General features: G+C 44.1%; 1 protein-coding gene across 1 annotated transcript in view; it reads right to left on the bottom strand.

Moving 5' to 3' along the window:
• LOC137439742 (uncharacterized) overlaps positions 1 to 16,471 on the bottom strand; it is a 94,595-nt gene that overhangs the window by 13,603 nt on the left and 64,521 nt on the right. Inside the window, exons 14-18 of the mRNA XM_068135796.2 lie at positions 15,772 to 15,808; positions 14,254 to 14,402; positions 13,917 to 13,979; positions 3,456 to 3,531; positions 3,231 to 3,315 (exon numbers count right to left, since the gene is read on the bottom strand). Coding sequence (XP_067991897.2) covers positions 3,231 to 3,315; positions 3,456 to 3,531; positions 13,917 to 13,979; positions 14,254 to 14,402; positions 15,772 to 15,808 — 410 coding nt within the window. The remainder of the gene's footprint in view (positions 1 to 3,230; positions 3,316 to 3,455; positions 3,532 to 13,916; positions 13,980 to 14,253; positions 14,403 to 15,771; positions 15,809 to 16,471) is intronic.

Consider the following 16,471-nt stretch of genomic DNA (forward strand, 5'->3'; position numbering starts at 1 on the left):
ATAATGTTGAATGAAATAAAAACGAAGAAATATAGTGGGGTCACCCGTGGGAATCCCACGGGCATGGATGTGTGTGACATTTCGACATATTGAGTTAGATGCTGCACATTCATTTTTACAAAATGGTTACTGGCAAGTCATCAGATCCAGAAATGGTGTAATGAACACAATTTATTTATTTCACATAATATGTGACCTCTCACTCCTCTCCACCTGACACTCTCCTCTCTCCAATCCCTCACATTCCTCTCCTCTCCAATCCCTCACATTCCTCTCCTCTCCAATCCCTCACACTCCTCTCCTCTCCAATCCCTCACACTCCTCTCCTCTCCAATCCCTCACACTCCTCTCCTCTCCAATCCCTCACACTCCTCTCCTCTCCAATCCCTCACACTCCTCTCCTCTCCAATCCCTCACACTCCTCTCCTCTCCAATCCCTCACACTCCTCTCCTCTCCAATCCCTCACACTCCTCTCCTCTCCAATCCCTCACACTCCTCTCCTCTCCAATCCCTCACACTCCTCTCCTCTCCAATCCCTCACACTCCTCTCCTCTCCAATCCCTCACACTCCTCTCCTCTCCAATCCCTCACACTCCTCTCCTCTCCAATCCCTCACACTCCTCTCCTCTCCAATCCCTCACACTCCTCTCCTCTCCAATCCTTCACACTCCTCTCCTCTCCAATCCCTCGCTCGCCTCTCCAATCCCTCGCTCGCCTCTCCAATCGCTCCTCGCTCGCCCCTCCAATCGCTCCTCGCTCGCCTCTCCAATCGCTCCTCGCTCGCCTCTCCAATCGCTCCTCGCTCGCCTCTCCAATCGCTCCTCGCTCGCCTCTCCAATCGCTCCTCGCTCGCCTCTCCAATCGCTCCTCGCTCGCCTCTCCAATCGCTCCTCGCTCGCCTCTCCAATCGCTCCTCGCTCGCCTCTCCAATCGCTCCTCGCTCGCCTCTCCAATCGCTCGCCTCTCCAATCGCTCGCCTCTCCAATCGCTCCTCGCTCGCCTCTCCAATCGCTCCTCGCTCGCCTCTCCAATCGCTCCTCGCTCGCCTCTCCAATCGCTCCTCGCTCGCCTCTCCAATCGCTCCTCGCTCGCCTCTCCAATCGCTCCTCGCTCGCCTCTCCAATCGCTCCTCGCTCGCCTCTCCAATCGCTCCTCGCTCGCCTCTCCAATCGCTCCTCGCTCGCCTCTCCAATCGCTCCTCGCTCGCCTCTCCAATCGCTCCTCGCTCGCCTCTCCAATCGCTCCTCGCTCGCCTCTCCAATCGCTCCTCGCTCGCCTCTCCAATCGCTCCTCGCTCGCCTCTCCAATCGCTCCTCGCTCGCCTCTCCAATCGCTCCTCGCTCGCCACTCCAATCGCTCCTCCCTCGCCTCTCCAATCGCTCCTCACTCGCCTCTCCAATCAGCTTTCCCCGTCTCGTTTCTCTCGTTTTTCTCCCGTCTCGTTCTTTTTCTTGCTCCAAATCGGCCCGTCTCGCCCGTCGGAATCGGAAATCGGCCCGTCTTGCTTTCTTGCTTGCGCGTAAATAAATTGTGTTCATTACACCATTTCTGGATCTGATGACTTGCCAGTAACCATTTTGTAAAAATGAATGTGCAGCATCTAACTCAATATGTCGAAATGTCACACACATCCATGCCCGTGGGATTCCCACGGGTGACCCCGCAAGTTTGCATTGACGTTCGTCGATGGACTCGTTCGCCCGTCTCATTCGTTTTCTTGCTGCATCCTGTTCAAGTCTGCGTTCTTCATCGATCGTCTCATTCATTTTGGAAATAGAAGTTTCCACGCAGCGCATGAATTGTCACGATCCTCAAGAGGAAGTGTCTCGTAATCATCAAATGATAAATGGCAAGTAAATTATAGTGGAAAATTAAAGATTTCAAATAAACCTATTTAAAGTGTATGCGCACATAACTAATAAAAAAAACGAAGAAATATCTCTCGGTAATTTCCTGAAACATATTTTACTTCCGGCTAATAATGTTGAACGAAATAAAAACGAAGAAATATATGTCGGCATCATTGTTGACGTTTTTGTGACGACTGTCATCAAACGAAAAAGTAATATATCTTAACGGTAAAGCAAAAGCGAATTTTTAATATATATTGACACATTGCCGTCGGTGTCATGTTGGGCGGTGTATGATACACCATGACGCGATTTTAAAAAATATACCTCTGCATTTTCCTGCGTGTGTGGAATGTTCTCAATTATTGCTGATGCCGAGTCTGAAACCATCGATAAAAATGAAATCATATGATGAGTTAGATTGGAGATAAAGGCGTGAGAGAGACTCAATGGCCTTGAAGTTACAGGCGTTTGAGAATTCATTTCGTTCTATAAAGGGCAACTTTCATTGGATTTTCTTCCCGTTTCTTTTCAACCGAGTGTAAAACTATGTTAGCGACTGTGAAAAATGAAATGATATATCGAATTTGATTTGAAATAAAACTGGGAGAGAGAGCAAGACACCACGGGCCTACAAAACAGGCCTCAAAGCTATGCGAGTTAATAAAATGGTGGATATTTGTTTATAATTATATGAAGCCACTCCCAGAATGGGTGGAGCTATGGGTGGAGCTATGGGTGGAGCTACTCTGCAAACCGAGTAAGCCACACCCCGGACAGACACCCAACAGACACCCAACAGACAGACAGAATCATCTACGGCTAATCAGCCTTAGAAGATTGACTACTATAATTCAGCTCAGCTTTTAATTGCGGAATGGGCCCAGCCCGGCCGAGGCGGCCTCGACCAGCCTCGCCACCCAGCCAATAACCTTCCCGGGGCCCGTCCCGACATTTTTCGTTTCAGAGGTTTCCTCCTATCTTTCACCGTTCAGGAGATTAAGTGGGTGCAGACAAACAAAAAACCAATAAACAAAAACTTTCTGTTATATATATATATATATATATATATATATATATATATATATATATATATATATATATATATATATATATATATATATATATAAAAGATATAGATTGTCTGTGCTACCCCTACATAGGAAGTCCTATACAGACTCCCTGATTAAGGGGATTTGGATCTCTTGATTGCAAAAATATTTTTTGCAAAGGCAACAAGCAAAGTACAATAACAGAAGTGGGATTAGGCTATCTACATATATTTTATCCACCAACTTACCCTACAACACAAGGACAATTCATTTTATGGTGACAATATACAGGTGAATTATAACGTTTCATCAGTGAACAGGATGTACCTCATTGCTTGACCTTGGATCTTCAAATCAATGAAACCATGGACAGGATCATTTTCTTGCATTTTTGGGGCTGTTATAGCTGTACCTGCGGAACAAGAGCAAGGACTGCCATCACTTATCCATCATTTATTGTGATCATTGTTTAGCCCAAGCTGAAATGAGACCAATACTAGAGCGAGGGCAGAAACAGTATCACTCTGCACAAGGAGGCACAACGAGTGATACCTGGCGTAAGGATGCAGTGTACTTTCTGGAATGCGGACTGCATGAATCGCATGGTCCTCGTGCGCTGCCGATTGGCCTGCATGACATAAAACATTCCAGTAATTGGACTTAAGGTCAATAATGCACTCTGATGCACAGGTAAAAACCAGAAAACACCGTCTTACTTCAAATCTCAGTGTATTACTGCTACTACCACTACTACTAATCTAATGACCCAAATTATTCCCACCTTCTTGTGGGGTAGGCCAGGTAAGGTTTCTTCCTCAAGTCTTTCAGAGCTGGCTGGTCTACAAAGCACCAACTAGACAGTTTGTAGCCAGGCCAAAGGCCAAGAACGACTTGAGACTTGCTCGTAATTTGAAAAGAAATGACTTGGTTACAACGCAGAAATACCCTGCTCTGCTTGCCAAGTTTTCTGCCTGCAGAGCACAAGGCCACCCTCTTATTGGATTGCAGACCTTAACTTTCACAGTCAACATGGAGCTCTCAATGGAATCCTCCAATCTCTTCCAGTGGAGGCTGGAGTGCCCCCAAGGCAGCATTTTGTGCCCAATCCAGTTCTTATACATTCATGACCCCTCTGTTGCTATGGAAACCCTCTTTGCAGACCAATCCTCATTAAACTGTACGATTTTACACCGCAATGGGACGGAAGCAGCAGCTCTGCTGACCTGGAAAATATTTAAGGGACTGCTGATGCTCAATAGAGTACTGCTCTTCCCAATAGGCCGGTGCCTCACACTTCACACCAGCCTCTCCTGAATGTTGTAGAATACAAAGCTCTCATCATAATCATCGGCATTTCCCACAAATGATCCAAAGCCCAGGATTTGCTGCCATCCCAATACAAGCAAGTTAGTGGCCTCTCCACGATTATTTTTTTCCTTAATCTTGCTGCCTTTGCGCTTTCATCCATCTGTCCCTCCAGATTGTGCACTTGCTTCCAATAACCCCTTCCTCGTGAAATTTTCAAAACGTCAGCTCACTTTTCACCACACTTGCATTCCTCTCATCCCACTTGTGGAATGTCCTTCTTCACCGACTCAATCCTACTCTTCACGTCATGGCTCCATGTTGGCACATTACATCACAACCTCAGGCCATCGTCATTCCCAACCTACGATCGCTTCTATCCCCATTAATTATACTCTACCTTTCTCCAACTATTCCAAGCTATTAGAAAATTTTCTTTTTTGCATTTTGTTTTGTTTTGCAATATTTTCCATTATGTTCCTTTCAAGACTTATTGTATCACACACACATCACCTCTAGTCTTCTCTGCATCATCTCAACAACTCTCCCCACCATTGTTCCCACATTCTGACTACCTAGGCAGACTTCACATCTGGATCTCTTCCGGCCTGCCAATCCCTCTTGACTGCTGTCTTGGTGTGGCCAGGGAAAGTGATACTTGTTCCGGCCTCGCAGAGCTAGCCAAAGATATTTACCATAAGTGATTATATTGAAGTTAAAAGTTTGTTATATGCTGGGCTAACAACAGATTCAGATTGAAATGGCACGTTCTAACAAGCAAACCTTTATATCGCAAGCATTTATAAAAAAAAAAGAAGAAGAAAAAGACAATATCCTAGCCCTGGTGGTTTTAGTAATTTTGATGTACGGAGTTAAAGGCCGCCAATCGGCCATCTTTGGTCAGATTAGAAAATGAAATCTTCCTGCATTTGTATACTCTCATGTATTGTATTTGTGCCAAGTTTGAATAAAATCAGTCCGTGCATGTCGAGAAAAGGTTGGGACACATTTAAGTAACAAAATGGCCGCCAGTCAGCCATCTTTGATCATATCACAAAATAAAGAGAGTTGCACGTGTATGCCACCATGTACTGTGCTCGTGCCAACTTTGAACAAAATCTGTCCATGCATGTTTAAGAAATGGTTGGGGACACGATTAAGTAACAAAATGGCTGCCAGTCTGCCATCTTGGATCTGATCAAAAAACAAAATGACGTGCATATTATGTAAGCTACCATTAATTACCTGTTTGCTAAGTTTGAACAACATCGGTAAATGCATGTCCGAGAAACGGTTGAGGACGTGTTCAACATCCTGTTTTTTGTTTTGGTTTTTTTTACAACCCAAATGACCGCCAGTCGGCCAAGTGATCAAATCGTGAAACAAAGTGACGTGCATATGTGTACAATCATGTATTATCTTTGCACCAAGCATGAACAAAATTGGTTCACACATCATTGAGATATGGTTGCGGATGCACGGATGGACAGACCCAATCCATTTACCCCCCTTTCAGACCAAGTCCAACAGGGCCTAATAATTGCTGGGTTTTGTCTTGATGGGGAAAAAAAAAAAAAAAATCACTAGGTTATGGAGACTGATATATACATATATGTATATGTATATATATATATATATATATATACATATACATATACATATATATACATATATATACATATATACAGTGAAACCTTGACTTACGAGTTTAATTCGTTCTGTGACCGAGCTCGTAACTCAATTTGCTCGTTTCTCAAATTAAATTTCCCCATTAAAATGCATTGAAATGCTATTAATCCGTTCCAGCTCGCCAAAATCCACACCAATTTTTTTTTAAATATACAGTATATATATAAATATCTCGCGCTTTATATTTCACCTGTATGCAGCATACAAGTTGGCAGGATGGCCTGGACTGGAGGTACGCACACTTGACTAAACTGTCCAGCCTGGGTTTGAATCCCGACCCAGCTATAACCTGTCATGTCGGTGTTTCACAGGCAGGGTGATTCATCAATGTGTGTACCGCTAAACTGGGCGCCCCGTTTGCGTCCCATTAGTTGTTGGATGTTAAGGATCTCACCGTGTCTTCCACAAAGAGAAGGCGAGCTATCGCCGGCACTCTGAACAAGTTGTGGCCTGGCATGCTCTTCTCCTCTGCCGTTATATACGTCCTCCTCGGCATCTTTTTCCAGAAGAGCCCTGTCTCGTCACAGTTGAAGATTTGCTGGGGGATGTATCGTTCGGCTTCTATCAGTTCGGCAAAAGTTATAATAAAATCTTCAGCTGCCTTCACATCCGAGCTTGCTGCCTCACCATGCCTGACGACGGAGTGAATGCCGGTCCTCTTCTTTAAATTATCAAACCATCCCCGACTGGCTTTGAATGACTCTTCCGATGCCTCGTCCGTTGATGTTCCCACCGTCTGCTGCACCAAATCCCCGTAAATGTCTCGGGCCTTCTCACACATGATGATCTCGGTCACGGTATCTCCTGCGAGCTGCTTCTCCGTCAACCACACAAACAACAACTTCTCCATCTCTTCATGGATAGAGGTCCGGAGCTTTGAAATAATCGTAACGCCCTTGGCTGGCATTATAGCCTTTATCGACTTCTTCTGCTTCAAAATCGTACATATCGTAGAAGTACTACGATCGTACTGCCTCGCCAAGTTGACAACACGCACACCTCGCTCATGTTTTTCGACGATTGCGTGTTTTATATCCAAGCACATCATCCTCTTCTTCTTCTCAGTACTGCCCTTGGCACTCAATTTCTTAGGACCCATGGTTAAAACTAAGAAATTTTCCAAAATAACCAAAATGCGAAAACAAAGCAGCAGCGATATACGGCAGAGATGCTTGCACGGCAAGATAACCACGTGACCGGAACCCACCTGGTGGCGGGTGGCGTAGGCTCGTAACTCAGATCTCGGCTCGCATCTCAAAGCAAAAAACCGCCCGAGCGACGGCTCGTATCTCGGAAAACTCGTAAGTTGGTGCACTCGTAAGTCAAGGTTTCACTGCATATATATATATATATATATATATATATATATATATATATATATATATATATATATATATATATATATATATATATTGTAACGGTTTTGAGAAGTGTAACGAATTTGAGAAGTGTAACGGTTTTTGAGAAGTGTAACAATTTTGGAGGAAGTGTAACGAATGTGAATAGTATGGTTTTGTTATGTGTAACACCCTCGTAATGTAAATAATGGTCGCAGCCGTCCTCCTAGTTAATTCCATGAAACTTACACACAGGCCACGATATATCTTTTTAAATAGTGTATTTCCTTATTTTATGTAGGCTAAATATGTGTTTCCCACTAGACTCTGCATTGTACCAAACGAAATAAGCGTAGGCCCTTCCAATTTCCCCAATCATCTCCGCTCTCCAAAGTTCCTTTCAAAAGCGGTGCGAGTGGTGTTCAATCCCGCAAGCCGCCATTGCCCATGTGCTAATCTCGGAGAAGAAAGGCGTGTCTCCACCTCGTCATAGAGGGGAGGAGTGAGCCAACCCCACTTGGCCAACCAGCACCGCGGTTAGCGACCCGGTAGGCGTGCCCTCGCAGCCGGCGGCTTGATTCCGCCCCGAGTGATAAAAGCGACTGTAAGGGACTGCTTCGGCAGATGACCTGGGAGATGAGCGAAGAGGCGACATACGAGAGGAGCGGTGAGCGGTGAGATGCGAGACGCTCCAAGCCAAAGAGGAGAGGTACTCGGAGAGGAAACCAGCTTTGGAGAGACGCGCTGAAAGGAGGGAGACGGCTCCACCAGAAGGAGAGGAGCAGGTGTGCCCGAGCCAGCGCGTGACGTCTACAGCATCGGCAGCGGATACGCGACGGAGGGTTTTCCCACCAAAAACGCGAGGAATTGAGAGCTGCTGCCTCCGACCCTGCCTCCCTCTCCAGCAATCCACCTCAAGCCCTACCTGCCTGCAATATCCCCCGTGTAAGTGTGAACGTCGTCTGTCCTACTCGTTGTCCTGGGGTTAAGTAAATTGAATAGCATAAGCTAACGATGCACTGTGTGACTGCTTCTTCCATCCATTGCTGTAAATAATTTTGGTCGCTCTTTCTTTTTGCTTGTGTGTGTATAATAAATCTGTTCTTCCTCCGTACTCTGTCTTCTTCTCTTTTTCCTTCTCTTTCGGTCGCTTTAGAGGTTTCCCGATTGAATATCTGCAGTGCGATCTGGTCAACGTCGGGTGGAATCGGGCCAATTGGGAATCCTGTAACGGTCGCGGTTGGACCATCCGCTCGGCCCATCGTAACATCTAAACCGCGTCTGTAACAATATATATATATATATATATATATATATATATATATATATATATATATATATATATATATATATATATATATATACATATATATACACAGACTTGGCATTTAATATGGAATATTTTTTTGGTGGGGGTGAACTTACTTTTCAAGATGACTTAGAACCAAAAGTTCATTGGAATTATGTTGAAATTATTCTAGATTTTGTTAATGTGACCTTTAAAAGAAACAAAAACCACATTTGACATTTCGAAGCAAATAAATTGATCCTTGAAATGATGTAAACTGATATCGAACTCAATTCACGGACAGTACTGTGTTAAACTTCTGTGCGTTTTCCAGAAGTATCTCTTTATTTTGCACATTAGCCAAAAAAATTTTTTAACAAAAACAAAAGTTAAATTACGACTGGGATTACGGACAGTAAAATTACAGTTCAGTACTTCGTGTAACCCCCATGAGCATTCAGGAGAGCACGTACACGTTGAGGCATGCTGTTCACGAGATTTGCCAAGGCTTGGGCAGGAATCGCTTGCCATGCAGTGACAATAGCCTGCTGCAATTCACGCACAGAGGCAGGCTGCTGGTCCAAGTTGTCGATTTGACGCGTTAATTCTGCCCACAAGTTCTCTATCGGATTCATATCCGGGGACATGGCAGGCCACACCATATGCTCTACCCCACGGTCAGCAAGAAAGTGTTGGATCATGCGAGCACGATGAGGCCGTGCATCGTCATCTTGGAAGACAAAGTTTCCTCGAAAGGCTGCACGAACAAATGGAAGCAATGTTTCTTCTAGAATGGCCCTGTGCTTGAACTGGTTCAGGTTTCCATTTAGAACAACCAGGTCAGTTTTGCCCCCTGCATGAAAAGCAGCCCAAATGGTCACCCCACCACCTCCAGCTTGGACTCTTGGCACTATACAATCTTCGTTGTAGGCTTCATGCACTTGTCTGCGCACTCGGACGTGGCCATATTGACTATAGACCAGAAATCTAGACTTGTCACTGAAGATCACGTGATTCCAGTGTCCTGGCTGCCATTGATGGTGCTCTCTGGCCCACTGCAATCGGCGCTGGCGGTGTTGTCTGGTCAGATGTGGCTTTCTCAGGGGACGCCTGGCACGATAGCCTGCTTGAACCAGTCGTTGGTTGACTAGCCTTCTGGATACAGGCACATTTGTCAGTTGCTGCCACTCAGCCCTAAGCCGATTAGCTGACTTGGTACGGCCATTGCGGACTAAACGGTGCAGCTGGCGATCATCCCTCCTTGTGGTTCTGCGGGGACGTCCTGACCTCGGTATTGGAGTAGGGACACCCCTTTGAGCATTTCGTTTCAGGATCTTTGACACCTGACCTTGAGTGATGCCATACTGCCGAGCAATAGCACGCTGTTTCATGCCGGAATTTCGTAAAGCCACCACTAAATGACAAACAGCATTGTCGAGTTGACGGACCATCTCCAGGGGAAGCGGCAATAACTTTTGTAGACGTGCAGCAGTTGTTTTCCACTAATACAGAACGCAACAACCCTTATATACCCGATTGTGAAGCCAATCGTCAAATGTACCTGTCCGTACATTTTGTCACGCCACCTGTGATATAATCCTGTTATTGACTTCTTGCTGCGACAGACAATCAGTGACATGGTCCTTTTAACAAAGAAATCACCGAAGCGTAAAAGAAACTCACCAGATTGATATACCGAGTTCAGAACCTAACCCCAAGTCAAGAAAGAAAAAAAAATTCCATATTAAATGCCAAGTCTGTATATACATACGAGGAGTAGCGGTTGCAACAGGAGGAGGTCGTGGGGATGGCACAGCACACGAGCATGGCTTGGGGTGGATGATGCATGAATGATGAGGAAAGGCATGTGTGAAAGAGAGGAGGTAGATGGTTGAGAGGGAGGTGAGAAGAAAGGAAGAGGAGGAGATATGTGAAAGCAGTCGGACAGGCGCAACAAGGTGCTTGGACACGGTGGGAAGGTGCACGGGTGAGGACATTGAAGTGGCAAGAGATTTGGAGGATGGAGCCAATATTGTTGAGTTTCCTGTTGCGGGCAACGTATGATGTGCTTCCATCACCCGTAAACTTGATTGTGGGGGTTGTTCCAGGAGGAGAAATGTTCTTTGTGTGGAGGTTTGGGAACGGTGCAGCATGAACTGAGTGCATGCTCAGTAGCATTGGCAGCAGGACAATACAGGTGGCGGCATGATCAGGTGCTGGCGGTGGTAGTGCAGATGGTGCAACAAGAGGTGCTGAGATCGAGAGAGACAGAAGAGTGGAGAAGGAGACTGATGGGGGAGAGGTGTTGTTTGCCTAAGAGGGCCAAGTGGTCAGAGGTAGAAAGAGGAGGAGGTGGAAAGCAAGAGGGCTGTCAGATGCTTGTGATTGGCAGGTGGTGGCAGACCTAAAGCCAGAATTGGTATTCCCAGAGGAGATCTGTGTGACAAGGTTGCGGCCTGACTTTTTTTTTTCTTTTTTTTTGTATACTGAATCGAGGCTCGTGAAAGAGCTCACATTTACTTCACAAACAAATCAACCAGACAAACAAAATATATAAAAAGAGGGAGCGGAAGACAAGATGGGGAGAGAAGGGGAAACACACAAACACTTGAGAGCACACAACATTTGAGGGCAGGGAGATGTGTGGGAGGGAGAGGGCTTGGGGGGAGGAGGCGTGGGAATGGGGGGGGGGGGGTGGGAGAAGTATAAAACACAAGGACACCAAGGACTTCCAGGACAGAAGTTGGTATTTCAAAAAAGTGGAATTGGGGTGAAATTAGTGGGGGTAGAAAAGATCAAGGTTTTGGATGGGGAAAGATAAGAGATGGTGGTGAACAGCTGTTTTAAAGACCTGGAGGGAGGAGTGGGATTGAAGGGAGTGTGGGAGTTTGTTCCAGAGGCGGGAGAAAAGAGAAATGAAAGCGTGAAGGTGAGCAGAGCCGAGATTTCGGCAGTTTAACCATCAGAGGGTTGCTGGCAGATCTTGTGCGACCTGTAGGAATATTTGGGGGACAAAGCACAGAGAGAGGAGTCGGTAGAAGACAGAAAGACCACCTACCTGTCTGCGGTGAGTGAGTGAAAGGCCCTCGGAGATAGCTTCATCACGGGAGATTCCAATGATTCTGAAAGCTTTGGTTTCAACAGCGTGAAGCCGAGCTAGGTGTGAGGCAGGAGCACCGGCCCATAGGGGAGAACAGTATTCCATTGATCTGTGTTGTTGTAATCTGTGTTCTCACTGGCCATGGGTGGGGGTATGTATGCATCCAGGTGTAGCTGGTGCATGTGGAGGCATATGTGCCCCTGCTGGCCCACCTTAGCTGACCGTATCGAGGTTGAAGGGCCGAAACGGGACGACGCTGAGGACCTCGACTGAGGACCCGGTCAGTGAGGCACATTTGTGACCAGGTGTGTTTTGAAATTATATATATATATATATATATATATATATATATACACACACACACACACACACACACACACACACACACACACACACACACACACACACACACACACACACACACACACACACACACACACACACACACACACACGGCCAAATATATTGGCACCCTTGCACTTTTTTTCAAATAACTCAATTTTGTGTAAAAATAAGTTGAAATTGACAAAAGTATTTGGTCTCCACAATTCTTTATTTCACCGTTAATATTACAGAACCTTTGTTTTTGATTCAGAACTTAATATATCTTTTTAAATCAGAAAATAAAAAGAAATGGCATTGACAAAATTAATGACACGCTCGACTTTATATTTGGTAAAGCTATGCTATGAATTTAGCATAGCTATACCAAACGCTTCCTATAGCCATGAATGAGCTTCCTACACCTCTCTACTGGTAGTTTGGCCCACTCTTCTTGTGAAAACTGCTCCAGTTCTCCCAGATTTGAAGGGTGCCTTCTCCCAACTGCTGTTTTCAGATCTCCCCACAAGTATTCAATAGGATTTAGATCTGGAATCATTGCTGGCCACATCAGGACAGTCCCACGTTTTGTCTTGAACCATTTCTGGGTGCTTTTTGAAGTGTGTTTAGAGTCATTGTCCTGCTGCAAGACCCATGACCTTCAATGGAAACCCAGCTTTCTGACACTGGGTTGAACATTGCGCTCCAAAATGCCTTTGTAATCTCCTGATTTCATGATGCCATACATACATTCAAGGTACCCATTGCCAGAGGCAGCACAGCAACCCCAAAACATCACTGAACCTCCTCCATGTTTGTCTGTAGGGACGGTGTTCTTTTCTTTGAAGGCTTCATTTTGTTTTCTGTAAACATAGAGATGATGTGCTTTACCAAAAAGCTCTAATTTGGTCTCATCTGTCCACAGGACATTCTCCCAGAAGGATTTTGGCTTGTTCAGGTGTGTTTTGGCAAACTTCAGTCGGGCTTTATTATGTCTCTTTCTCAGCAGTGGGGTAAACCTGGGTCTCCAACCATAGAACCCCCTTTCATTGAGTTGGTGACGGATGGTGCAAGTCGAAACTGTCGTACCTTGTATCTGTAGGACAGCATGAATCTGGTTGGCAGTTGATCGAGGTTCTTTCTCCACCAGTCGAACAATCCTTCGCGGCAATCTTCGATCAAGTTTTCTCTTGCAGCCACGTCCAGGGAGGTTGGCTACAGTGCCATGGGCCTTAAACTTCCTGATAACATTGCGTACGGTGGACACAGGAACATCAAGGTCTCTGGTCTCTGGCTTGGCTACAATCTTGTGTCTGACCTCCTCAGACAATTCTCTGATTTTCTTTCTTTTCTCCATGCTCATTGCGGTACCCACAGTGACACAAAACAGCAGAATAACCCCTTTTCTCCATTCAAACTGGTTGAATGAGTGATTTTTATATTGCATGCACCTGCAACTCACCACAGGAGTTCAATTCCAAAATAAAGAAGAATCACCTGCTTGAAATCCAATTATTTCTAACAACTTCTAAAAGGTGCCAATAATATTGTCCGGGCCATTTTAGGATTTCTGTGTGGAATAAGCTAAGATTTAGTAATTTTTTTCAGTTTTCTTTGAGTTGTTCCACTGAAAACCAAAGAAATACATATGTGGATACCAAGATATTTTTTAATTTCAACAATTTTCTGGAAGAAATGGTGCATTATTTGAAAAAAGTGCAAGGGCGCCAATATTTTTGGCCATGACTGTATATCTGTTAGTTCTAGATAGTTGCAAAATACATGGCAGCGGAAAAATAAAATAAAAAGTGAAACGGTAAAATTGCAAAGGATGCAGATTTGGCCTGTACCACGCAAGTCATACATTTAAGTGTTGGAGTTACTCTCGTCATTCTAGATTACTGCTATAAAGCCGAGTATGGCATGAGCACAATAGCATGGTAATTGTTAATTTGCTTTGAAACAAGATTTACCTGAATGAAGTCAGAGGCCGTCAGATTACTTGCAAGTGCTAACACGCACTTTGTCTCTGGATTCTAGAAACACACAAACGGAGCTTCATAAGATCATGCTACATAAAAAAAAAAGAAAAAAAAGTGTTCCTCATGTAGCAACATTATACTTCATTTCCAGAGATTTATCTTCTTGAAACAAAATTCTCAAGCAGAGACAAGGTCTGATGAACCTTATCTAAGCTGCTGCTCGTGCATTATCAATATCAACACTTTTGGGACACAGACACTATAATCACAAACAAAATGGAGTAAATAGTCTAATAGCAAGAAAAAGCAAATCAGAGAGACAACGGACCATGAGTGTGCCTTGGGAAGCCAAATACGGTTCAAGGAAGTTCCTCATCTCTGAAATCAAGCACAAGTTGTGAGCAACCATTGCCTCTTCCATCTCTGGCAGCTCCATTGAGATCACTTCGACACCACTATTCTCCAGTGCTCTCACAACTGGAACAGAAGAAGTCAACTTGAAAGGAATGTAACGCAAAATGAAACATGACATGTGCATAAGCTCATAACTCGAGCTATACTTTTAGCCATAATAAAACAAAAACAATATTTAGCTCTTGTACACACTCTGCTGTGCAAGTCTGAACCATTCCCACCTTATATGTGAAAACATTGCCTCAAAAATTTCATATTTGTTGCCAGAACCTCTTCTGCAATTAATTCCCTTACAAAGAAATTCAATGCTGGAGGAGGAGAACATCAGGCCCATCAAGTCTACGCAATGGGTGTTTGGCCGCTCTCTATCGTTTATAAATGCTGAGCATATCAAGCAAGGAAGCAGCATGTACCATCTTTTAAATATTTGGTAAGACTCGACCATGGTCGGGTTTGAACCATCGACCCCCAAGACTCAGAGCAGATGCTCGAACCATTATGTCACCGAGTTTGGTGTAGAGATAGTATTTTTATTACAACATAGAAATTATAAATATAAAGGATTTGTTCAGTCGAAGCTCAGAATAAGATTTAGGTTGGAGATCGATACGATAGGAGAGATGTTTGTCTGTCTGTCACCATTTTTCTCAGAGATGGCCAAACAGATCGTCATAAAACTTTCAGCATGCAGCATGTGCTGTGTTGCAGAATGAAATGTCTGGATGCACCAACAAGTGGATGAGTTGGGTCGGTGACAACAAGCCGATTAGATTTTGGTGTGTGACAAGGACAAATGGTGTGGATGCAGATCCGGCCTATCAGTGGGTAACAAAAGTAAACTGTTCAGCCTGGAGGAGGTATGTGCTCTACCGAGTGCCATTCTAGTTGCCTAAGAGGTGCCCTAAGACCCACTAGACCCTTTCACCCCCAAGACCTTTTATAACCCCAAGACCCTTTCAAATCCTAAGATATGTTAGACCACTAACACTCTTTAAGACCCCTAACACCCTCCAAATCCCCTAACACACTCTAAGACCCCTAACACACTCAAAGACCCCTAACACACTCAAAGACCCTGAATAACCTATAGACCCCGTTACACCCATTAGAACACCTAGACCTCAAACTATTCAGACCCCGAAGACCCTTAGACTCCTTTCTACCCTTTGCCCTTTTTAAACATTTTAAGACCCCTTCAGACAATTCCAACCATTTAGATCTAAATTAGACCCCTTTGACCTTTTAAGATCCTTTAAACCTTTTGACCCATTTAGACCTTTTCAGACCTTTCAACATTTACAATGAGACCATTTAGATCTTTCATTTCCAGTGGATGTATTTCGACACCGACATACACCTACGTATTTCTGACCAACCTTCTTCCCCACTAATGTCATACTCCCACATCCTCACTCCCAGGCTCCCTTCTCACCTGCTTCGCATCTTTCAAAAACTTCTTCATCACAATGCTTCATGCAAAGAGAAAATGAAAAATCATGAAATTACACAAAAATGTCAGATAATTTTACATAAACTTTACTGGAATCACACTTGGTTCCATGCAATAGAAGTGTGTGTATGTGTGTGTGTGTGTGTGTGTGTGTGTGTGTGTGTGTGTGTGTGTGTGTGTGTGTGTGTGTGTGTGTGTGTGTTTATGTTACACAAATGAACACACACACATATATATATATATATTTTTCTATATATATATATATATATATATGCATCATATACATATATATATATATATATATATATATATATATATATATATATATATATGTGTGTTCACTTGTGTATGTTTATGTGTGTGTATGTTTATGCGTGTGTGTTTATGTTTGTGTATGCTTATGTGTGTGTATGTTTATGCGTGTGTATGTTTATGCGTGTGTATGTTTATGCGTGTGCATGTTTATGTGTGTGTATGTTTATGTTTATGTGTGTGTATGTTTATGTTTATGTGTGTGTATGTTTATGTTTATGTGTGTGTATGTTTATGTTTATGTGTGTGTATGTTTATGTTTATGTGTGTGTATGTTTATGTTTATGTGTGTGTATGTTTAGTGTGTGTGTGTGTGTGTGTGTGTGTGTGTGTGTGTGTGTGTGTGTGTGTGTGTGTGTGTGTGTGTGTG

This window comes from Myxine glutinosa, chromosome 14 (genome assembly GCF_964187855.1).
Source record: "Myxine glutinosa chromosome 14, kmMyxGlut1.1, whole genome shotgun sequence".
NCBI lineage: Eukaryota > Metazoa > Chordata > Myxini > Myxiniformes > Myxinidae > Myxine > Myxine glutinosa.